This window comes from Phocoena sinus, chromosome X, assembly GCF_008692025.1.
Source record: "Phocoena sinus isolate mPhoSin1 chromosome X, mPhoSin1.pri, whole genome shotgun sequence".
In the NCBI taxonomy this organism is placed as follows: Eukaryota; Metazoa; Chordata; class Mammalia; order Artiodactyla; family Phocoenidae; genus Phocoena; species Phocoena sinus.
Genome location: NC_045784.1, coordinates 68,732,174 through 68,757,974, shown reverse-complemented (window position 1 = coordinate 68,757,974; position 25,801 = coordinate 68,732,174). Strand labels below are relative to the sequence as shown.

General features: G+C 33.0%; 1 protein-coding gene across 2 annotated transcripts in view; it reads left to right on the top strand.

Moving 5' to 3' along the window:
* BRWD3 (bromodomain and WD repeat domain containing 3) overlaps positions 1–25,801 on the top strand; it is a 118,876-nt gene that overhangs the window by 32,264 nt on the left and 60,811 nt on the right. For both annotated transcript variants that reach the window (XM_032620103.1, XM_032620102.1), the window contains exons 7-14: positions 12,817–12,977; positions 14,276–14,497; positions 16,736–16,836; positions 17,334–17,404; positions 18,366–18,466; positions 20,731–20,771; positions 24,146–24,250; positions 25,285–25,438. In XM_032620103.1, coding sequence (XP_032475994.1) covers positions 12,817–12,977; positions 14,276–14,497; positions 16,736–16,836; positions 17,334–17,404; positions 18,366–18,466; positions 20,731–20,771; positions 24,146–24,250; positions 25,285–25,438 — 956 coding nt within the window. The remainder of the gene's footprint in view (positions 1–12,816; positions 12,978–14,275; positions 14,498–16,735; positions 16,837–17,333; positions 17,405–18,365; positions 18,467–20,730; positions 20,772–24,145; positions 24,251–25,284; positions 25,439–25,801) is intronic.

Here is a 25,801-nt window from a genome sequence, read left to right as displayed (position 1 = left end):
CCTTGCCAGTGTGTGTTATCTCTTGTCTTCTTGATGATAGCCATTCTAAAAGATGTGAGGTGATATCTCGTTGTGGCTTTGCTTTGCATTTCCCTGACAATTAGTGATGTTGAGTATCTTTTCATTTATCTGGTGGGCATTTGAATGTCTTCTTTGGAGAAATGTCTGTTTAGTTCCTCTGCCCACTTTTTAATCAGATTTTTTGTTATTGAGTTTTATGAGTTCTTTATATATGTTGGATATTAACCCCTTATCAGATATGTGGTTTGCAAAAATTTTCTCACATTCTGTAGGTTGTCTTTTCATCATTTTGATTCTTTTGCTGAGCAGGAGCTTTTAAGTTTGATGTCCCACTTGTTGATTTTTGCTTTTGTTGTTTATGTTTCTGGTGCCATATGTGAATAATCATTGCCATGAACAGTGTCAAGGAGCTTCTTCCCTACATTTTCTTTTAGAAGTTTTATGGTATCAGATGTCTGGCACATTTTGAGTTAATTTTTGTGAGTGGTATAAGATAGGGGTCCAATTTCATTTTTTTGCCTGTGTTTATCTAGTTTTCTCAGCACCATTTTTTGAAGGGACTATCCTTTCCCCATTGAGTGTTCTTGGTTCCCTTGACTCTGTTTTTGAATATTAGTTGACCATACATGGAAGGTTATTTCTGGACTCTCAATATGTTCCATTGGTCTGTGGGTCTGTGTTTATACCAATACCATACTGCTTTAATTACTATAGCTTTGTAGTATAGTTTGAAATCAGAAAGTGTGGTATATCTGGCTTTGTTCTTTCTCAGGATTGCTTTGGCTATTCTGGGTTTTTTTTGTGGTTCCATACAAATTTTAGGATTGCTTTTTCTGTTTCTTTGAATTATGCCATTGGAATTGTTTTTACTGAATTTTGAATTTTATTTTGAATTATGCCATTGGAATTTTCATAGGGATTGTGTTGAATCTACAGATAGATATGGGTGGCATGGACATTTTAACAATCTTTGCATCCATGAACATGGGATTTCTTTCCATTTGTTTATATCTTCAATTTCTTTCAACAAAGTCTTGTAGTTATTTATTTATTTATTTTTGTACAAATCTTTTACTTCCTTGGTTAAATTTACTCCTAGGTATTTTATTGTTTTTGATGCTATTGTGAATGGATAGTTTTGTTTTCAGATGTTTTATTATTAGTGTATAGAAATGCAACTCATATCTTTATGTTGATTTTATATCTTGCAACTTTACTGAATGTGTTGATTCCTTATAACATATTTTACTTGAGTCTTTGGGATTTTCTATATATAAAATCATATCATCTGCTAATAACAACAATTATACTTCTTCCTTCTCGATTTGGATGTCTTGTAGTTCTTTGTCTTACCTAATTGCTCTATCTAGGACTTTTAGTACTAAACTGAATGAGAGTGGTGAGAGTGGGCATCCTTGTCTTGTTCCTGGTCTTAGAGGAAAAGCTTTCAATTTTTCACCATTGAATATAATGTTAACTATGGGTTTGTTGCATATGGCCTTTATTATGTTGATATGCTCTTTCTGTACCCAATATGTTGAAAGTTTTTATCATGAAAGGATGTTGTATTTTGTCAAATGTTTTTTCTTCATCTATTGAAATGATTATATGATTTCTATGCTTCATTCTTTTAATGTTATATATTATATTTATTGATTTGCGTATGTTGAACCATCCTTGCATCCTAGGGATAAATTCCACTTAGTCACTTTCTTTTTTTAATTAATTTGTTTTATTTTTGGCTCTGTTGGGTCTTTGTTGCTGCATGCGGGCTTTCCTTTCTTTAGTTGTGGGGAGCGGGGGCTGCTCTTTGTTGCCGTGCATGGGCTTCTCATTGCGGTGGCTTCTCTTGTTTTGGAGCACAGACTCTAGGCACTCAGGCTTCAGTAGTTGTGGCATGTGGGCTCAGTAGCTGTGGCTTGCAGGCTCTAGAGTGTAGGCTCAGTAGTTGTGGCGCACAGGCTTAGCTGCTCCGCAGCATGTGGGATCTTCCCGGACCAGGGCTCAAACCCGTGTCCCCTTTCTTGGCAGGCGGATTCTTAACCACTGCGCCACCAGGGAAGCCCTGGTCATTTTCTATGATTCTTTGAGTGTGTTCTTGAATTCTGCTTGCTAATATTTTGTTGAGAATTTTTTACATCTATGTTCATCAGGGATATTGATCTGTAGTTTTCTTTTCCTGTAGTGCTCTTATCTGCCTTTGGTATCAGAGTAATCCTGGCCTCATAGAATGAGTTTGGAAGTGTTCCCTCCTCTATAGTTTGAAAGAATTTGTTAAGGACTGGCATTAATTCTTGAAATTTTTGGTGGAATTTCCCTGTGAAACCACCTGTCCTGGGGTTTTCTGTGTTGGGAGGTGTTTGATTACTGATTTAGTCTCTTTACTTGTTATTGATCTGTTCAGATTTTCTATTTATTCCTGCATCAGTGTTTGTAGTTTATGTGTTTCTGGGAATTTATTCATTTCTTCTAGGTTATCTATTTGTTGGCATATAATAGTTCATAGTAGTTTCTTATGAACCTATGTATTTCTGCAGTATCAGTTATAATGTCTCTCATTTCTAATATTATTTTCTTCACTTGTTTTTTCTTAGCCTAGCTAAAGTTGTCAATTTTGTTTATCTTTTTGAAGAACCAGCTCCTAGTTTTGTTGAACCTTTCTATTGTTTTTCTGGTCTCTATTTCATTTATTTTCACTCTGATCTCTATTATTTCCTTCCTTCTGCTAACTTGGGGCTTACTTTGTTCTTCTCTCTAGTTTCCTGAAGTGATGTTGTTTATTTCCAATCTTTCTAATACATGAATTTATCACTATAAACTTTCCTCAGAACTGCTTTTGCAGCATCTCATAAGATTTGATATGTTGTGTTTCCATTTTCATTTGTTTACAGATAGTTTTTTTGTGTCCTTTTTGATTTTATCTTTTACCATTGGCTGTTCAGAAGCATGTTGGTTAGTTTCCACATATTTGTAGACTTTCCAGGTTTCCTCTTGTTGTTGATTTGTAGTTTCATACAATTATGGTCAGAAAAGATAGTTGGAATGATTTCAGTCTTAAATTTGCTAAGACTTGTTTTGTGTCCTATCATATGATCTATTTAGGAAAATGTTTCATGTTCACTTGAGAAGAACGTTTCTTCTGCTGCTATTGGATGGAATGTTCTATATATCTGTTAAGTCTATTTGATCTAAAGTATGTTCAATTCCAGCCTTTCCTTATTGATTTTCTGTCTGGGTGATCTATCCATTGCTGACAGGGGGCTATTAAAGTCCTCTAGTATTGTTGTTTTGTTGTCTGTTTCTCCCTTCAGACCTGTTAGTATTTGCTTAATATATTTAGGTGCTCCTATGTTGGCTGCACATATATTTACAATTGTTATACTTTCTTGATGTAATGACTCCTTTTATCATTATATAATGACAGTCTTTGTCTTTGTTATCATTTTTGGCTTGAAGGTCTTACTTTGCCTGATAAATGTGTCTATCCCCACTTTCTTTTGGTTTCCACTTGCCAGTAGCATCTTCTTCCATCCCTTTAATTTGAGCCTATATGTCTTTAGAGCTGAACTGAGTTTCCTGTAAATGGCATGTAGCTGGGTCTTGTTTTTTTACCCATCCAACCACTCTATGCCATTTGATTGGTGAATTCAACCATTTACATTTAGAGTGATTATTGATATGTAAGGCCTTACAACTGCCATTTTATTGTTTGCCTTGTGGTTGTTTTATGTCTCCATTGTTTCTTTTTCCCATTGTTTCTGCCTGCCTTGTAAATTGTTGATTTTCCATGGTGGAATGCTCTGTCTCTCCTATTTTTAGTTTCATGAATGTATTCCAGATTTTTGCTTTGTGGTTGCCATGAGGTTTACATAAAACATCTTATAGATAAAAAAAAAGTCCATTTTATGCTGATAGCAACTTATCTTCATTCACCTTTAAAGATTTCCACCCCTTTTCTCCTCCACTTTTCTTTCTTTCTTTTTCTTTTTTTTTTGGTCATGCCATGCAGCATGTGGAATCTTAGTTCCCCAACCAGAGATTGAACCCATGGCCCCTCCAATGGAAGCACAGTCTTAACCACTGGACCACCAGGGAAGTCCTTCTCCTCCACTTTTCTATTTTCAATTTCACTATTTGCCTCTTTTTATGCTGTGTATTCATTATCAAATTATAGTGGTTATAGTTATTTTTAATAGTCTTTCCCTTTAACCTGTATCTAAAGTTAAGTGATTAACATACCATTCTAATATGGAATTACAGTTTTCTAAATCTGTCCATTTTTCTCCTTTACCAGAGTATTTCATATGTCATCATCTCACTTTTTAGTTCTTTCATTTCAGTTGGAGAACTCCTTTTAGTGTTTCTTTACAAAGCAAGTCTAGTTGTGCTGAACTCCCGCAGCTTTCGTTTGGCTGAGAAAACCTTTATTTCTCCTTCACTTTTGAAGGATAACTTTGCCGTATAAAGTATTCTTGGCTGGCAACTTTTATCCTTCAATAATTGGAATATGTCAGTCCACACTCTCCTGGCCTATAGAATTTCTGCTGAGAAATCTGCTGATAGGCTAATGGGGTTTCCTTTGTAGTTTACTTTCTCTTTTCCTGTTGCTGGCTTTAATATTCTTTATCATTGATTTCTGAAATTTTCATTATAATGTGTCTTACAGAACATCTTTTTGCATTGTGGTAATAAGGTTTTCTATTAGCTTCATGTACTTGTATGTCCAAGTCCTTTCCCATGATTCGGATGTTCTCAGCTATTATTGTCCAATTAGTTGTTCATCAGAGGGGAGAGAAGAAAAGAAAAACTCAACTATTATGATGCTGACATCATTCCCCTAATGCACTTTAAATTTGGATTCTGCTACTGATAGCTGTGTCTTAGCAAGAAATCATGTGGAGTATGAAATTCTATAATACTCATTTTAATTCAACATTTTCTTTATTAAGTATATAAAATATAAAACCTTAGATTTAGTATAAAATAACAAATATTTTATACTTTATTACAACTATCCCCAATTTTAAACTAATTTACTACTTTACAGTTTTTGTCCTCTGCCTGTTATATAATTGTTTCAGTATGTTTTAGCTTAGGCTTTCTAATCATTTTTTGGTCTAATAATGTTCTATCTTTCATGTATGAAGATAATAGAAGGAAATGTGCTTTGAGGTATTTTTCACAGAATTTATGCACTTACAATGATCCTTCTATTTATGTTTGCTTACCAACCTAGGTGTGTTGATGTGATTGACTGAATTTAGGAGAACAAACTGTGTGGTCTTGAACTATTGTAGGAATAAGCTGATGTACTAATACAGTTTTTTTGGTACAACAACCCTGTAATAAGTCCTCAGTTTGGATTTAATGTTGTTAAGTGTCCTTGTTATTGATCCTTCTATTTTTTTTAAGTTTTTTATATCACCATTTAATATTTGAGGGTCTAGTACTAACCTTTGAAGTCAAGAGAATAAATAGTATATCTTGTGCCACACTCAACAAATGTTCTAAAATAGACACACTTTTTTCTAACAATAGAATTTTATAGGTTATTGGTAGATTTTACTTTTTTCCTATAAAATGGTGGGATGGATAACTAATGGAGAGGACAGTGAAAAAACGAGTAACGTAAGAAAAGAAGCACATCCTTATAATTCAGGATGCCAAAAAGTGAGGAAGGCAAAGCTATTATTGAAGACTAGATGAAAAAAGTCAGTCTGGTTCTAACCTTATTAATTTGGGACACAGTGTTCCATATTGTAATTTTGAAACAAATAGAATTTGATTACATAAAATGGTGCATTAATATCCAACATATACTAGAATATTATACACTTCAAATTATGATATTTTTCTGTTCCTTTTTTCAAAGACCATTCAGTATTATTAATTTCTAAAGGTAATTAAATAGCATTTAAAATATTAATAGAAAAAATAGATTTCAGGAGAATCTTTATGTGCATTTTATTCAGTTTTAATTAATTCTTTAATATGTTCTTCATAAAATTTGAGTCTTCTTGTGGGATAACTGTGACCTTGTATTCTCTCCCTTTTACTGTTCATTACCACTTCTAATTTATGTGGAGAAAGCACAGGAAATTAAGCCAAAATAAGTTAATTTTACTGTTTGTTACTCGCACTAGTAAAATTACCCATAAGAAAAAAATTATGATGAAGTATAGCAGGTATAACATAGGGAAAAGATCCATAAAGGAGGAAGTGACCAGCAATTCATGATAGAAAACATACAGGGTAGGCAGAATATTTACAAATATTAGATATAACGCAACAAAGTGAACTAGAAAATTTAACATAAAGACATTCAAAACTTGTAATGGTATTAGTACTTAAAATGTGAGGAGTGGTGATATTTGGTCCTAAACAAACATATCTAATAGGAAGGTAAGGAGTAGCAGTGCATGTTAAATGTATTTACAAATCCATAGGCCAAAATGTGGCTGTGCTATGAAAAACTGTGTAGAGATTGAGTGAGAAATTTATATTGGATTATATTACAGACTGGATAGTATGGATGATGCTTTCCTAATGGAGAGGTAAAAAAGCAGGATATCTATATCAAACTAATAATGAATGTCCTTTTTTTTTTTTTTTTTGCGGTACGCGGGCCTCTCACTGCCGCGGCCTCTCCCGTTGCGGAGCACAGGCTCCGGAGGCGCAGGCTCAGCGGCCATGGCTCACGGGCCCAGCGACTCCGCGGCATGTGGGATCTTCCCAGACCGCGGCACGAACCCATGTCCCCTGCATGGGCAGGCGGACTCGCAACCACCGCGCCACCAGGGAAGCCCAATGAATGTCCTTTTATTCCTCCCCACTCCAATTTAGTTATTATGTTGAGCCATTTAAAATTACTACTTCTATTTGTAGAAAATGGTTGAATATCAACAATTTCATATGGTTCAATCCATATAAGAATACCCCCAAAACACCTTTAATGTTCCAATTAGCATATGGGGAAGGAACCTATAGATTTATTAAAAAGGAATAGATGGAATAAATTTATAACTAAAATGTAAGTGCTGGGGATAATTATATTTTGCTTTAGTCTTCTCTATCAAAGAGGAAGATCTCTAAACTGTAAAGGATAGAGCTAGCATGGTTAAAAGAAAAGAAAACCCAAGATGCATGAGTACCTAGCTGCTTTAAGAGTCCCAAATGAATTAAGTCACAGTATACTAAGCCAGTTTTCACTGGCAGGTATTCTTCGTGAAATCAGAGTAGACAAGAGAAATGGAAATGACCAATGGACAAGTATACAATAAGGGAACAAACAACAGATCTTTAAATTATTGATCGGTGAACTTAGCTTTAACCCCAGGAAAATTTTAGACAGGCTTATTTAATAAGTGGTTCGTGTACTTTTAGAAAAGAAGGAGGTGATCGCTAGAACCTTAAATACATTTACTAGAAAAGAATGTTAAACTAACTTTAATCTGACTATTAGATAGCATAAGGCAGCTGTTTTAGAAAACTAATGTAGTCTTTGCAATCTTATATTGCATTTATAGAGGCATAGCTGGAAATAATCCCCTGTACTCTGTGCTTATCAGACCACTGGGGAAATTTTGCTCAGTTTTTTTTTTTTTTTTTTTTTTTGGCCATACCACGCGGCATATGGGATCTTAGTTCCCTGACCAGAGATTGAACCCGCACCCCCTGCATTGTACGTGTGGAATCTTAACCACTGGACCATCAGGGAAGTCCTTGTATTGTTTTAAGAGGCTCAGACATTGATGAACTAGAGACTTAACCTTACCAGAAAAAAGCAACCACAGTAGTATTTATGGTGAAAGAATGCTTTTTTCTATAGGGAATGATAGGAAAGAAAGGTGTTTGTAAATTATGGCTGTGAGTAATATAGAGGAGACCTCACATGTTGAGAGAAGACTTAAGGCACAAATGATAGCTATCTTTAAATATTTCACGGGTTACCATATAAAAAAGGGATTTGACTTTTTTTTTAAGTGTAGCTCTCAAGGGCTAAACCTGTGATTCTCTAGAACTTGGAGGGAAAGAAATTGAGCTCAGTGAAAGGTAGAGTCTCTGCAAAATTAGAGCAGCTCAACATATAAATCATTCATTTTTGAGAAATAATCTCTTTACTAGAAGTGTATAGGCAGAGGCTGAATGGCTATCTACCAGATACATTATAGAAAGGATAATTTTGTGGGGAGGGAAGTTGGACTAGAATTGGTAGTTCCCAAATTTGGCACAGCATCAGCATCACTTGCAGAACTTATTAGAAAAACACATTTTGAGAGATATATATTTCTGCAGATCACTTCATTAAAGTATCTTATTCATTCCTGCAATTGAGTAAACGATGAAAGCTTTTTGCCCAGTGGAATAATGTAAATTCCACAAGGATGGGAATCTTGTTTGACTCGTTTATAAGTTGTATTCTAGTATCTGTCACAGTGCTTTAGCTCATAGTAGGTTGTCAACAAATACCTTTTAAAGAGAGAAAGCAATTATTCCATTTGTAGCTGTTTATTAATCTCTGTGACTTAAAAAGTTTATAAAATACACTGAATAAGTCTTATCTTGTTATTACTTGAATCTTTAAGCATTTTGGTCTCTTGTTGGGTTAGTTCATATATCATGTTTTAGAGAACAGTTTGGAAACTTATCCTACAAAGATTTAAAGAAAAACACTTAGGAAACAGTGGATTCTGAATGTAATATTTCGTATTTAAATACATTTTATATGTATGTATATTTGACTAGTTTACCTACTAATTGAATTTGTCAGCATTGCTAAATACAAAGAAATTATTGTGACATCAAAGATGTTTTTCTCAAAAGTTCTTAATGTATTTCAAGACAAGGTTGGCATGTTCACATCAGTACTCAAGAGAAAATGCTCTGTAGCTGATTGTTCGAAACTATTACCGTATCAGCTCCCCAGATAGAAAGGTGTCATAATTAAGGTGTACTATTTTTCAAGATTGCCAGATCCTTAACAACAGTGGATGGAGAAGCAGGCATTTTGTTCTGACTAAAATTATGTTGATTGATTGCCCCGTTCTAACCAGTGTTTTGAGGGTTGTATTGTCATTTCACTTTTGTAACTTTGAGAGCTACATTCCTTAGTAAATTGAAGCTGAGATAACGTTTACTCTTTATAGTGTTTTTGAAATACTTAAATAAGTAATCAAGGTAATTAATTATATATACTAAAACTTATTACATACCTTTGAAATACAGTAGGTTTTAGAAGGCTTAATATTGAGATTGCAATAATGAATAGTGGATATATTGGCATAGGATTGTGGGATTTTTTAAAAATTTATTTGTAGTTGTTTCTCATTAATACTTCATTCTACTTTGTTAGGGTGAAAGTTTAAATTGCTCATCTCTAATCTTGCATTCTGCTTATAATAGAAGAAGAAACAATGCATTCAAATAGTACATTTGATAGATATTTATTTTTTAATTTTTTTAAAAAAGGGTATATATTTTATTTAATTTATTTATTTATTTGCTGTGTTGGGTCTTTGTTGCTGCATGCAGGCTTTCTCTAGTTGTGGCGAGCAGGGGCTACTCTTCGTTGTGGTGCACGGGCTCAGTAGTTGTGGCTCGCAGGCTCTAGAGCACAGGCTCAGTAGTTGTGGTGCATGGGCTTAGTTGCTCCGTGGCATGTGGGATCTTCCCCGACCAGGGATCAAACCCATGTCCCCTGCATTGGCAGGTGGATTCTTAACCACTGCACCACCAGGGAAGTCCCTTATTTTATTTTTGACTGTTTTATTTTTATTTATTTATTTTTTGATTGACGTATAGTTGATTTACAATATTAGTTTCAGGTGTATAACTGATTCAAAAAATTTTATCGATTATACTCCATTTATAGTTATTATAAAATATTGGCTATGTTTCCCTTTGCTGTACAATATATCCTCATAGCTTATTTATTTTATACATTGTAGTTTGTACCTCTTAATCCCCTATTCCTAACTTGCCCCTTCCCCCTTTCCTTTCCCTATTGGTAACCACTAGATTGGTTACCAATGGTCTATTCATATTTTCTATTTCTTCCTGGTTTAGTTTGAGGAGATTGTACATTTCTAGGAATTTGTCGATTTCTTCTACATTGTCCAAATTATTGGCATATAGCTTTTCATACTAATCTTGATAGAGACATTTAAATACAACACAGTCATAATTGTGTGTGTGTGTCCCTTTATTTTATTACTACTTTTGAGGAAAGGAATAAGGACTCTAAGCATCCCTCTCCCCCGAAGGAGCTATATAATATTTATGCTAGAAGAATGAGATCTACTTTCTAGTAAAATACTCAAGGATTGGTCAAAAGTGAACTCTTTTTAATTGTATTTTTAAAGTCAGTTATCAGCCATTACAAATTTCAGAAAATGTTCTTGATAAAGGATTCTTTAGAGATGTAAGAAAAGCAAAAAGCATCAGTACTGAAAAAGAGTGGCTAAATGGAGAATACATGCAAAAGAGTGTTGACAGAACTCCTTATTGTATATAGAGCCTAAGACCTGTTGACATTACTAAATGACTGAGAAAAATGTATAAATATTATCATCTCAGGTGCTATATGAATAAACAAAAATCGCTGAGATAGGAAAGAAGGAATATTTGATGATCCTGCTGCCGAATATGCGATATACCATATATAGGAAGTTTTTGAATAGCTGTTAGTGGACTAGAGAACCTAATAGAAAACTTGTGTTTAAGATAAAAATGTATTATTAGAAGAGTGTTAAGTGAAACTTAAAAAAATCTATACTTTTATCACAAAGCAGTTGTTTTCATTTTTCTTTCTAGTCTTTATACATATATGTATGTATTTTTTGTATAATTTAAATCATAATCTACTTACAAGTTCATATTTTATATTTTTTGCTTTGTAGTTCCTAAATCGTTCCACATTGATGGAGTTTTCATATTTTAATTATTAATTTTTACATAATAGTCCATCATATATTCTGTAATTCTGATTCTTTCTCTATCTCTGCTTTTCTGATATTTTTCTTCATATTGATGGTGTTTTTTGTTTTTAAACTTCAAACTGGTTTTCAACCAGGGGCAGTTTTTCCCCAGGAGATGTTTGGCAATGTCTGGGGATATTTTTGCTTGTCACAAGTTGTTGTTGGTGGGTTGTTAATAGCATCTGGTGGGTAGAGGCCAGGTATGCTGCTAAACATTCTACAATAGACAGACCCCCACAACAAAGAATCCTCAGTCCCAAATTTCCAAAGGCCAATAGTTCCAAGGTTGAGAAATCCTTCCTTAAAAGTAACACACCTTTTCCTCTATATATTTACAGAATATGAATGTAAAAAAAGCAAAGCAGAAGTAATGGTTGACTGTTTCAAGGAACTCAGAGCAGTAAGAAATGTTTGACTGGAGAGGGAAGATTGCTAAAGTCTAAAAGTTATGGTGCCTGCTCTTCCCATCTTAGAGTTGTGGCCATTTCTAGAGGTTGACATGGGAAGCAACTGCCAAAAAGGAAACCTGTTACCTAGTACTGATACTTATGGATTTTCCACCATTATTTATTCAGCATCTCGACATAAATACTAAGATTTCTAATGTGTTCTTATGATTTGCATTCAAAGTTGGATTTTTCTATTCATCATTCAATTTTTGTCATTTTATCAGTTTGAGATGGCCAGTGGATTGACCGTTGCCTGAAAAAGATTTCATTGCTCTTAAGATTGAGATGTTGAAACGTTTCTTATTTTTGATTGTGGCATGCTTCTAATTGTACTAATCTAGCTACAACTCAATTCTTGCCTTAATTTTGCCTTGTTTCAACATAAAGCTATTATTATTTATACTATATTATTATGAAGTATGGTAAAATTTTGCCTTGCCTCAAGGTCACTTTAACTTTTAAGGCTTCTATGTTTTGATTAAAATATAATATGTTGGATGCTGAATACTTTCAGTGTATAAGGGAAGACTGGTGGAATGTCACAGAGGAAGTAGGTGCTTGTATATCCTTATAGGGAACAAGATCTTCGTTTTAGGGAAGTGAGTAGAATCCAGGTGGTATTTGGAGGAGAATTTTGCAGATTTATGCTTTATTCTGGCTGCTTTTTAAGAAAATTAGAACACAAAACAAAAAAGGAGACAGGATCTAAGATGACCTTATAAGAGATGAATTCTCAAAAGTTCATTGATTAGAGGGAGAGTCTATAGTTTCTGAAACCAAAAAGGGGGAGAACCTATAGACAAGTCTAGAAAGGATTGTTTGTTACTGAAAATCTGTGTGGTGTTATAGCTTCCTTCCTCTTTTTACTGTATAAATCTCTTGTATTACTCTTGAATTTTTAGGTGCAGCTGTTTACAGGGTGGATGGGTGTGAGAAGGTAGGACAGGAGTTCATAAAATTTCCTATATACATTTTAAGATGTATTATACTTAACCAAATACTGTTTTTATTCTAAAATTCTTTCATGTTATGGTAAGATTTACCTATATATATTTAAAGTTACAGTGTCTTTGACTGAAGTATACCAAGAAAGGCAAAATGGGATTGTACTTGGGAAACCATAGTAAGGTAAACAGAAAATCAGACTTCTGGGATTTGAAAGAAGAGTACTCTTAGTGCTTTGTGGTAGTGAACTTGAGTTCATAAAATCATGAAATGTGTGATGGAATTTAGACTTCTCACAGCGTAGAATTGCCATGGTGTGTGTACCCTGTTTTGTTTCATCATAATACTGATGATTTAACTTCATGTTAAATGTAGTTTTCACTTTTAGGTTTTAAGAAGTGAATCCCCTGTTTTCTGTTTTTCAGTGAATATCACCTCTGCCAGGCAATTAACCGGATGTAGTCGCTTCAGCCATATTTTCCCTTCATCTGCTTACCAGCACATTAAGATGCATAAAAGAATTCTGGGGCACTTGTCATCTGTCTACTGTGTAGCATTTGACCGAAGTGGGAGAAGAATTTTTACAGTGAGTTTAAAATTAATGATACTATAGCATATTAGAGATTTACAACAATGGAAGCTAGGCTTCATGGCATTGAATTATGCTTTGTAAGAAGTTCTTCCTTTTTAGACACATGCATGCAAGAAAAGATGAGTGGAAATTGAAAATCTTTTCTCTTTCTATATAAGTAAATGGATGAACTATAATGACCTCTATATTTGGGAAATCTAATTTTAAAAAAATAAATCTTCAGGAGGCCTTATATTTTAGAGGTGGTTAATTTATGTGAAACAAGTTTATCTACTCAATTGGTTTCATTCCCTTTTAGCAAACATTTATTAAAATGCATTTTCTATTGGTGCCAGTTCTGCTTAATTAATGATTACATCATCCTTATAGTTGAATAGTTGAACTACATGTTTAGTAATGAAGATTACAGTTATTGTATAGATCTCTCTTTGAATTCAATAGTAATTATTTTTTAAATTGGATTGTTAATAACCAGATCATATTGTGTGCTTTAGAGTACAAAATTGTAGCACACTAATATTTCCAAGTAAAGGCTTAGTCTCATTGTTTCAGTACTAAGTTAATGTAGAAGTGTAGGTAATGGCATAATTTTCTTTTTAAATTCCTAGGCTACAACAAAGGAAGTGGTTTGTATTTTGAGAAGTTCGACTTCTTGGAGTTCATTACAGACTCTTCCATTGATGTTTTCATGACTCCAAAATGCATCACCTAAGTATATGGGTGTTGATGATGATGAGGATGATGATTTTCATCTTTTTATAAACAGATAATTATTAACTAGCTTATCTACCACAGTAGAATTGCTTTTTACTATTTAAAGCTCTTTTGAAATTCTCAGTAGGAAGTTCCACATAATATTTTCCCCAGAGATTATTAACAAAGTCTCATGTTTGCATGTAGATTTTAGGTTAAAGTTTTAAGTATTTATAGAGAAAAAAATATTCAAGCAATTAAGAAAAAAGGCTGTCAGGTGTAAGGAAAGAAATAATGACAGAGATAGTTAATGCCAAATCACTTAAAAGTAAAAAATCTTTTGAGTTGTCAGGATTGGTAGTAGTTTTGAGGAGTTATTCACATATGCCATTATCAGTTTGGACAGTGCTTTGTCAGTGCTGTCATTTGGACATATTTTATATTTTCTACTCGCTCCATGTTATATGAAGAAAAGAGACTAAAAAGTAAAGGCTTAGAAGTAACTTAATAAAATTCTCCTTTGTTTTTGCTTTTTCTGTGGGGGGAGGAGGCGAATTTCTGCTTTATTGTAAATCTTCTGTCCTTTTGTGTTGCTGTAGGGTTCAGATGACTGTTTGGTGAAAATTTGGGCAACAGATGATGGGCGCCTTCTTGCTACACTTCGAGGGCACTCTGCTGAAATTTCTGACATGGCTGTTAACTATGAAAACACTCTCATTGCCGCAGGCAGCTGTGATAAAGTTGTAAGAGTGTGGTGTCTTCGAACTTGTGCACCAGTTGCAGTCCTTCAGGGACATTCAGCTTCTATTACTTCCATACAGGTAAGAAAAATAAAAAGATACCTCTAGTAGATGTAATAAGAATGAGAATTCTCTTGTTTTTTGTTACATTGTGTGGATTATACAAAGAAGGGCAACAGAAAAATATTGATTTCTTAAGGGCTTTGTCCTTACCTTGCAGACAGGTATTTTTTAAAGTTCCCTTTTCATATAAATCTGTTCCCTTTAGAAATAAGTAAAAAGGTCATTGAAAAGTTTTTTCAAATGTAGTGTAAGACATCTTCTTTATCTCATTTGTATTTGTGAAGAAGGGAAAAGACGGAATTGCCTTAAGGAACAACACCAGTACCTTTTAGGCAGGATATAAGTAGCTTCTAATTTGAATATTGGCATACTTTGTGTTAATATTTAATGCAAAATGTTTATCAGTTCAGATTTAGTGTGTGTGTGTGTGTGTGTGTGTGTGTGTGTGTGTGTGTGTGTGTATGCGTAGTTTAATATTAGGGAAATTTTTATTCTTAGTTTCAGTCATTTCTTACTTCAACTAGATGTTTGACATACAATACATTGAGTTTTTAAATATTTGTCCATATAGTGTTTTTACCAGATGTTGGTAGTGAAAGTCCTGGATACTCCCCAAAGAACTTTGTTCTCTTCTTTGTGTTGACAGCAAAACAGAGGAATCCTTCTGACACTGTCTTTTATTTTGGTCAAGCAGATTACTTTTGTGGATGAGATAATTACTCCCATTCACTTTTCTTTGTTCTTTAATCACTAATAAATATGCCAATCAGTTTTTTGTGTGTTATTTAAATAATATATAACCTGTTTATGAGGCCCTAGCAAGAATTAGATTCAACATATATTGGATTTGAACATTTTTATGTCAAATTTTTGATTAGTTGAAATTATTTTTTGGATTTTGTTTTGGAATATTACTAGTTACTTGTGTTCCCACCATCCTATCTGACAGACTGTTTCTGGAATTTGGAGATAGTCTCATACAACATAAAAAATATGAATATTTGTTTATACTGGAAATGTTTATGGAACTGTTTGGCTCCTTCATTGTTTCATTTGCTAGTTTCTGTCTCATTTGATTTATGTGTGTAAGTGCCCTAGAGATCCATGGACCTCTTTGTTATTTTTTTTGTTCTACAAATGAATTTTTTTTTTTTTTGCGGAACGCGGGCCTCTCACTGTTGTGGCCTCTCCCGTTGCAGAGCACAGGCTCTGCTGGACACACAGGCTCAGTGGCCATGGCTCATGGGCCCAGCCGCTACGTGACATGTGGGATCTTCCCAGACCGGGGCACGAACCCGTGTCCCCGGCATCAGCAGGCGGACTCTCAACCACTGTGCCACCAGGGAAGCCCTATTTTTAAAATTTTTAATTTAATTTTTATTTATTTATTTGGCCATGCTGAGCGGCTTGCAGGATCTTAGTTCCCCGACCAAGAATTGAACCTGGGCCATGGCAGTGAAAGCTCCGAGTCCTAACCATTGGACTGCCAGGGAATTCCCTATTTGGGATTTTTAAAGCTCACGAGCATGCTAGAGACCCTGGTTTGATTTTCAACCTTTTCCTGTGTCCCAGGTATCAGGAGCCTAGTGGCTTTTCCCTTCTCTGATTCTCTTCTGAGGACCTGTAAAATACTGAGAGTTAGAGCCTGAGAATCCTACATGGTAAAGACCATCAGATAGTAGTCATACTTTAAATTGGCAACTCAAGTATATTTTTTTAATCTCTTTTTTCCACAATGATACATACAGACATTTGACCTATTTTATGTTATCCATCAAAACACATGAAGATGATTTAAATTTAAGAATGGTGAAATTTCTATCATACTTCATTGAAATTAGAGTTTAAAGTAAAATGTTAAAACCCCATACTTAGACATTAACTTCCTTATCACTGTTTTAGACTTACTTCTGATGCATGCCTTTTTCATGTGAACTATAAAAAATTTATATGGTTGCTATATAAGCGTGTATTCAGCAGATTTGTAATGATTTAACTAGTAATGACTTTGTTTTTTCTCCATTAAAAGTAGTAAAATAATAATATTAAAGTGTGATGTTGAATAATTTTAAAATAATTATCTTTAGGGCTAAAATATTTTATCCTAAATTCAATGAATGACTTTTCTAGTTTTTTGATATTTTCAAATTTTATAAGGTATTCATTAATATAGGAAATTTAAATAGCTAATTTCTTGAAACTGAAATTAAGCTTGAACATGAAAGGTTTCTATTTTAATTAAATTTTCTTTTCCAGTTTTGTCCATCAACTAAAGGCACAACCAGATACCTCACTTCTACTGGTGCTGACGGAACTATCTGTTTCTGGCAATGGCATGTAAAAACAATGAAGTTTAAGTAAGTTTAAAATTGGGTTAGAAATTTTTCTTTATCACTTTGAGAGATTCTTGATAGTCCATGTATGTAAGTATATAAATTTATATATGTATGAGTGTGTATGTACATATCCATACCTACTTCAATTAGATGTTAGAGATTTTAGAATAAATTTTTTATGAAACCAATGTTGAAGAGACTATTTAATTTATACACAAAATTTTGATAAGGAGTATTTGTTTCATTTCTTACTCTGGTAAGAACACTTTGAACCTTTCTTCATGATGGTAGTAAGTAACATGGTAATTTCTTTGTAAAGCTAACATAATTATACTGATAGCATAAAGTATATTTGTAAGTTTAAATGTTAACTTCAATAATGGGAATAGCACTTACTACTTCAGTTTTGTGGTTTCTATAATATTGATGATAAATCTGTCAATATCTAGCAGTGTGCTAAAATTCTTGCACATTAAATGAACATGATGAAAAATAAAAACATTTTACTTTTCTCTTAGAGATCGCCCAGTGAAATTTACTGAGAGATCTAGACCTGGAGTTCAGATATCTTGTTCATCTTTCAGCTCTGGTATGTGTAAAAATTGAATGTTTTGAGTATCTAAAATATTGAATAATCCAGTTATAAAAGATTTTTCAACTGTAAAATATTTTTTAATTTTGTGGAGAAAAAATGCATATGTTTGAGAATTAATGGAAACATGCTAAAAATGCGAACAATATGTTATAATAGACCTTTGTAGACTCTAATTAACATGTAATAGATTTTGAGTTGTTTTCTTATTTACAATTAATATGTTTTTATATAATACAGAATTTAGTTGGTAAAAAGTACAGCCTTCCCCCAATACTCATACACAATTCAACACTAAAATCCTGCCCTGACTTTTCAGAAAACATGTACAGTGGCTCCATGTAGAAGACATGTTCACAGTATGTAAACAGTGCTTTTCTACTGCTAAGGATTATGTGCTGGTTAACCTTTTCTTTTTTGTTGTGGTAAAATATAACACGAAATTTACCATTTTAAGAACTTTTTTTAAGTGTACAGTTCTGTGGCATTAAGTATATTCACATTGTTCTACATACATTACCACCATCCATCTCTAGAATTTTTTTCATCATCCCAAAAACTGCTGAGTTTTCACACTCAACTACTGTAGCCACTATACAGAGAATTGTAGATATAGGTTATTTTATAAATAATTTTGGAACATTATGTTTTTACATAAAATATGAAGAAATGAATTCCTCAATGCCTTTAATGTTTATGATCCAAAGGCCTGTATTTAGTGTATAGTTGGTGGATTTTTGTTGGGTGAATGGTATAGTTGTTCTTTAAATATTCCTCTTGTTTTTCTTGAATTTTACTTATTTTTCCTCAGAAATGTTAATATGTCTTTAATGGTTAGAAAATAACCTTATGTTTCTTGAAGGCTTTTTAATTAACAAGGTAATGTATAACTAAGGAAGCCATCAGAGGGTTTTTAAAATTCTTTGGTACAATGTTTGTTTGTTTTTTAATCCTCTAGGTGGTATGTTCATTACAACAGGTAGCACCGACCATGTGATTAGAATATATTATTTGGGTTCTGAGATCCCTGAGAAAATTGCTGAATTAGAGTCACATACGGTAAGAACAAAATGAGAAACTTAAATATGTTGCTTTCTTTTTAAACACCCCTGGAAAATTGGTTTTATTTCTTCTTTTCCAATCTTTACCCTAATTTAATATAGATTGGTACTGAAACCTATATGGTAAGATGTCTCTTTAGTAATGAAGATCAGTGTGAAATTCTGGATTTAGTATGGTTGTAGTATTTAAGACAATTTCTACCTGACTGTATGGGAAGGGAAAAATATATATTACAGTAATAATTTACAAAAATCCTCTTCTAGCTTGCTTTATTTTATTAATTATATAAGTGTTTGTTACTTCGAAGCCTATACACTTATTAAAAGACACATTAAAGTATGTCTTAGGAAAAAATTCTTTTTACTGAATTTAGCTCATTGATCTTAGTTTGATTATTTTGAGAATGCCATCAGACTCCTGAAATCTAATCCGATTTAGTTATCAAAAACATCCTTCCATACAGGGGACAATTTTATGCTGGGGTGACAGCCATTGGTGCCTGGCATTTTTCCTCCCAAGCTCTTTCCACTCTCCTGTGACATTTTCAGGAATCTTGGAGCCACTACTGTTTATTCAGATCCCTGTGTACCTTTCACTTCTTCCTTCTGTTTATTTCCTTACCTTCTCCAGGTAATTACTTACTGTTGAATATGGGAGTATTTCTGTTTCAGCTCACTGTATATCTCATGTTCCTCATTGTCAAAGCTGTATAGTCAGCATTTGAAAGTACTCAGCTTTACAAGTCTTACTGTTACTGTTCCTACTACTATTGACACTTTATTTGGAATAGTATTAGTACATATCAATAAAACACACATAATTTCCCTGAAAGATGACTTTTAAAAAAAGATATTTTGTGAGTTCCAGAATCAATCATGTTCCTGAAATTTGTAGTAAAAGAGACCCCTGTTAGAAACCTTTTCCTTGAGCTTTTGGAAACAGCCTCCTGCTTTTGTCTTACCATATAAACATAATTGGATATTCTCCTTATGAAAAGTTACTGAACCTAGCTGAGCTCTCACCTTGCTGTTACTTATTCCTAGATACTAAAATCCTGGAATATTATGTAAATTGTGAAAGAGAAAAACTTAGGAAATATATAAAGATCTCAATCTGAGACTATCCAGTGGGAAAAATCCACTTGTGCTAGAGCACACAAAGGAGGCATCTTTACAGTTACCACCCAAGCAAGGTGTGTATACAGTGCAGTCAAATTTATTGAGAGCTGAGAGAGGAGGAGGTAATAAATGAATGGGAAATAATTGAGGGGGGGAAAGATGAAGAAAAACTGATTGGTAGGGTTTTTTTGGCAAGGGCCTAGCTAAGAAAAAATCAGAAAACTTAAACATTCCCTGTTGAAATCGGTGGCGGCTGTTAGTCATTGAAAGTAAGATGTCCTTCCAGAACATCTAAAATCAGTTATTGCAACTGGCAGTGAGAATCCCGAATCTGTCAGATAAATACTCAGTGAAATCATGGAACAGTGTGAATCACAGATACATCTGAACATATGAAGACGGTTTGATACGTTTTTAAAATGAAAAAATAAATACGAAGACATTTAATATCTGAGCTTTTTATTAAAAATTAAGTTCAAATAAAAAAATAATTAAAAAATTAAGTTCAAGTGTAGTTCAATAATTGTGGTTTGTCAAAATGTTTACAACATTTGAAGGTACATTACTATAATATAATCACTACAATGCACATTATATTTGTAAAAGTATAGTTTAGTCATTGTAAAGGAAGGTTCAAACAACAGTATCTAAATTATAGAACCTAAAGACGGTCAAATGAATTCATTGTAAAATAATTAAATAAACCATGTAAGAAACAGGACATTATTGATTTGTTTTCTAAAATTAAAAAAAAAAAACGTTAAGTGAGGAATTTAATTCAACTACTATTAAATGAATTTTTTTAAGTTGGCATTTTAGATTAGTGTGCTATCTTATTATGGGGAATATAATAAACTGTCATCTATTCAGAACTATCTGTCTCTTGAGATTATGGTTTAGAAACAGGTTTGCTTATGTCTGGTTTGTCTCAAATTACTGCTGATAAGTATTCCTCCTTAGTTAATGTATTGTTTCAGCCTTCATTAATTTTTTAAAGAAAATTAGAGGGTTTTTTTAAAGAAAATTATAGCATTAAAAAATCTACTCCATGATACTTTCATATGTGAATATGACGGGAAGAGTACTTTATTCATTTTAAAAATAAATTAATTCTAACCAAAAATCTATTGTTTTATGTTTTAGGACAAGGTTGTTGCTGTTCAGTTCTGTAACAATGGAGACAGGTAACTATGTAGTACATATCTATATAAACAGATGTTTCACATATTTTACCTGTACTTCTTCAGAAAACACTACTTCTACTACATTTTTTTTTTCTGTTCAGTCACTTAGGCTGAAAGCCCTTGTTTGTCTTTGATGACATGCTTACCCCAGCTCTTCTAAGCTCCCATCTAAGTAGTAGCCATAGTCTATCAGTTCTTCCTTTATTAGTGATTTTCCTTTTTCCATTTCTGTTATCACCCATCTTAGTCAAGAATTCCATTATTTGACCCATTACCTTCAGTTTTCTTTTCCCTTCTAAATGTATCTTGTCCACCTCTGTCAGATGAACATTGCCCTGTTCAGAAATCTTTAGTGTTTTCTCTTTGTTTATAGAACTCAAATGTTTTAGCCTGGCATTCAGAATTCTCTTCAACTTGACTTAGACCTACATTCTTTTCTTATCTACTATTACCCGTTTAAATACTTAGATCCAGCCCAATTGATTTAGTCATCATTATTATTACATCCCATATACATTCTGTTATCCATTCTTTCACTTATACTTTAACCTCACACCAGAAATAATCATACCCTACTTCCTTTCACTCCTTTTCTATCCCGCCTATGTCCTCCCTCTCCCTTCTTCTCTCCTTCCTTTTTATTTTCCTTCTCCCTCCTGTCTCTTTTTCTTCTCTAAGTTCTATCTTCCTTTTAAGGTTCATACCCTACCTGAAGCCTTTCCTGACTGCTTGAGATTTTATCTGTCTTTTCTTCCTTTGAGCATCTGTATCGCTTACTGTCTCTACTACTCATATGATACACAATTTCCTATGTCTGTAAACTCAGAAATTATATACAGGTATTCATGTACCCTCTCAAATGTCTGGTCCCCAGAAGGTGATAATCTTCTGCCCTGGCCTAGAAATTGACCTAGAATAGATTTAAAAATTCAACCACTTAGCATAAATTTGTATCCTTATCTGTCTATAAAGACTTTATGTGGGTGACCATGTTTTATTATTAAATATTTTTCAAACACTGGGTGATTACTATGATGAATGTGTTCATCTTTGTTAAATGCGAGAGTAAATAATGATGGTCCACAAGAGTGATGTGTTTATTAGGAATGAAAAATCCTTAAAATAATTTTTAAGTTGGTTTATTGCACCCTACTGAGCTATAAACTGGAAGGTTTGTACAGCTACTATTCTTTCATTCTAGGAGTATATGAATTTTTTAATTCTTTGCCTTTTTCCTTAAATGAGAAACATTATTTTATCTTAATTATTTATGTGGCCAGTAAATACATCAAAAGATGTCCAATTTTACTAATAATCAGAGAAATACAATTTAGAATAACAGTAACAATTTTTTCCTTTCAGAATGACAAGATATTGAAGAATGATAACACCCGATATTGACAAGGGTTTAGGGAAAATAGACACTCCCCCACAGCCTTGATGATACTGTAAATTGTTTTTAAAAAAACTTTTCAGGGAAATAATTTGGCAGTATGTCAAAAGCTTTCAAAATGTGCCTACCCTGAAGGGGGACTATAAGGGAGAAAAGATTCAGGAAGAGAGTATAAATTCTTCATGAAAGAGTCCTTTATACTGTTATACTAGGAAAATGTCATTGATTTGACAGCTCCCAGTGTGTGCATCTGTGGCCAAACCTGAAGCTGAGACAGAATAAAGCTTTTCTTTCTTTAAAAAAAAAATGTGCCTACCCTTTGACTCAGCAAAGATATATATATATAAGGTTTTACAAAGATGTGTATAGAGATATTCATCACAACATTATTTATAATGGCAAAGACTGGAAACAGTAAAAATATTCATCATTAGGAGGTTAATTAAATAAATTTTGATACATCCGTATTGTTGAACATTTATTGAAAGTGATGGTAGTTTTTATATTTGTAAACATAGAAATATATCTACAAAATACAGTTGACCCTTGAAAAGCATAGGTTTGAACTGTGCAGGTCCACTTATGCAGATTGTTTTTCAATAAATACATTAGAGAAAGTTTTGGAGATTTGTGACAATTTGAAAAAACTCAGACAAACCACGTAGCCTAGAAATATCAAAAAATTAAGAGAAAGGTATGTTATGAATGTATAAAATATATGTAGATACACATATAACACACAAAATAAGTGTTAGTCAAGTGTTTATGTTATTGGTAATTCTGGTCAACAGTAGGCTCTAATAGTATTTAACTTTGGGGGAGTCAAAATATACACGCAAAGTTTTGATTGTGTGGCAGTGTGGGGGTCGGTGCCTCTAATCCCTACATTGTTCAGGGGTCAAACTGTACACTTAAAGAAAAACATTATAAAACATTATATGTAGTGTAATTCTATTTTCCGTAGGGGGAATGTCTAAGTATATATATATATATGTCTTTAATAAAGTCTGAAAGAATAGAAACTAAATTATGAACAGTGATAGATTTATAGGTTAATGAATGTATTTTTATAACAGTTTTATTGAGATATATTCCACATAAAATTCAATGTTTTTAGTATATTCATAGGGTTGTGCAACCTTCACTATGATCAATTTTATTTTATTATTTTTTAATTGAAGTATATTTAATTTATAATACTGTACTAGTTTCAGGTGTACAACATAGTGATTCAATATTTTTATAGATTATACTCCATTTAAGGTTATTACAAAATAATGGCTATATTTCTTCATGCTGTACACTATATCCTTGTTGCTTATCTGTTTTATACATAGTAGTTTGTATCTCTTAATCCATATCCCTAGAACATTGTCATCACCCTAAAAAGAATTCCCATATTATACCCTTTAGCTTTCAATCCCCAATCTTTTTACACCTCCACCCTCAGCTCTGAACAACCATTAATCCACTTTTTTGTTTTTATAGATTTGCCTATTCTGGATGTTTCATATTAATGGAATCATACAATATTTGGTCTTTTGTGACTTTTTCCACTTAGCATAATGTTTTCAAGATTCATCCATGTTGGAGCATGTATAAGAATTGGAGTCCTTTTTGTGGCTGTCCAGTATTCGATTGTATGGATATACGACAATTTGTTTATCCATTTATCAGTTGATCGACATTTGGGTTGTCACCACTTTTTGGCATATAATGAATAATGTCATGAATATTTGTGTACAAGTTTTTGTGTGGACTTATGTTTTCATTGCTCTTGTATATTTATGGGGGAGTAGAATTGCTGAGTCATATGGTACTGTTTATCATTTTGAGGAACTGCCAAACTGTTTTACAAAGTGTACCATTTTTATTCTCCGCAGAAGTATATGAGGATGAATGTATTACTTTTATAATTAGAAAAATAGTGATTTCCATTTTAGAGGGAGGTAATAAGGATATTTTAACTGTTTCTTTGCAGTTTAAGATTTGTTAGTGGAAGTAGAGATGGAACGGCAAGAATTTGGCAATATCAGCAACAAGAGTGGAAGAGTATAGTGCTAGATATGGCTACTAAAATGACTGGGTAAGATTGGATGTTAGATATTTTAGTGGTTCTCATATGGTATAGTATGTTTTACATTATTGAATTCTATTTAATTATGAAAATAAATATCTTTTTAATTTGGAGTTAATTGGTAGATGTGAAGTTTGCATCTGTATATAGTCTCTAAGCACTATTGCCTTTTGCTGTTGGTGGACAGATTGGATGATAGGAACATAGCTGACTTATTGAAAGTTCTGGTCTCTTGTGATCCAAAGGTCTCTGTGCTTTACTAATGCCCATATAATCATTCTCTGCCCTGATTTTGTATGAGTCATTTTTTATATCTATTTATACTATTTTCTACTTTGAGGATTGCCCCTATTAAATGTCATCATATGTTTAGATATTTCTCTGACTTACTGAGGATACCTTTATGTTTCATATTGCTAACATTCCTACTTGACATTATAAATACAATTAATCAGAATTCTGTTTCATCATCTTCACTGTTCATTGGAAGATATATAATTCCTCTTTAGGATACTGCAATTCCTTTAGGGTATGACTGGGAAATTAATTATCTTCCCATTAATAACAATATAGAACCAACTTTGTGGTCATAGTCAGTTACTGATAATGTCATTCAATTAAAGCAAAAGTTACTGAATTTCTTACTGCTTTTTTATAAGACCTTTTAGTTTCAAAAATGAATATTTAAGAATAAAGTGTCCATTATATGGTTTCTTCATATTTTCTGGTAGCCCAATCTAACCTTGTACTTTATTTTCCAAGGTATCTGCAGATTCCTTTCTAATTTCACTTTTTTGTTCTCGTTCTCATGTAACTAACTATAAAATTTTTGTCATTTTATGGGTTTTTTTCCTCCCTAAAATAAGCTTATGGGTATTGCCCTATGTGTTACTCTTATTATTTTATTTCATTAATAGTTAAAAGTATAGTTTAGGAGTTTTTAATTTAAAAAGTTGCATGCTTCTGGAGAGATTTTTGCCATAATTTGCTCTGTTAGATGCACCTTTGTTCAAAATTTATGAACCTGATATCATTTTGTTTAGGAATAATTTGCCATCTGGAGAAGACAAGGTCACTAAACTTAAGGTGACTATGGTGGCCTGGGATCGCTATGATACCACAGTTATTACTGCAGTGAACAATTTCCTTTTGAAAGTATGGAATTCTATCACAGGCCAACTTCTTCATACTTTATCCGTAAGTATTCTATTTTTGGAATAATTAAAATGGTCAAAAAGGGCATTATTCTAGAAGACAGGAAATTTAAGTGTTCTAGTTTACTTTCTATGGCTTACTGTCCTTTGGAGAATTAATTATTCAAGGTACCTCTGTTGACATATCAACAAAATAGGGATGGCACATGGTGTAGCTGCTAAAAGCAAGTATGAAAACTTCTTAAGATCCTTTCCAAGTCTGATATTTATTTACGCATTATGTTATCATATGTGGTCAAGTGTATGTAAGTTATTTTGTTTTTAGCGTGAGCTGGGATTTTTTGTTGTTAATGTTTTAAGGGTAGAGCTGACTTTATTTTAACAAGGGTAACCTGTATTCTACCTT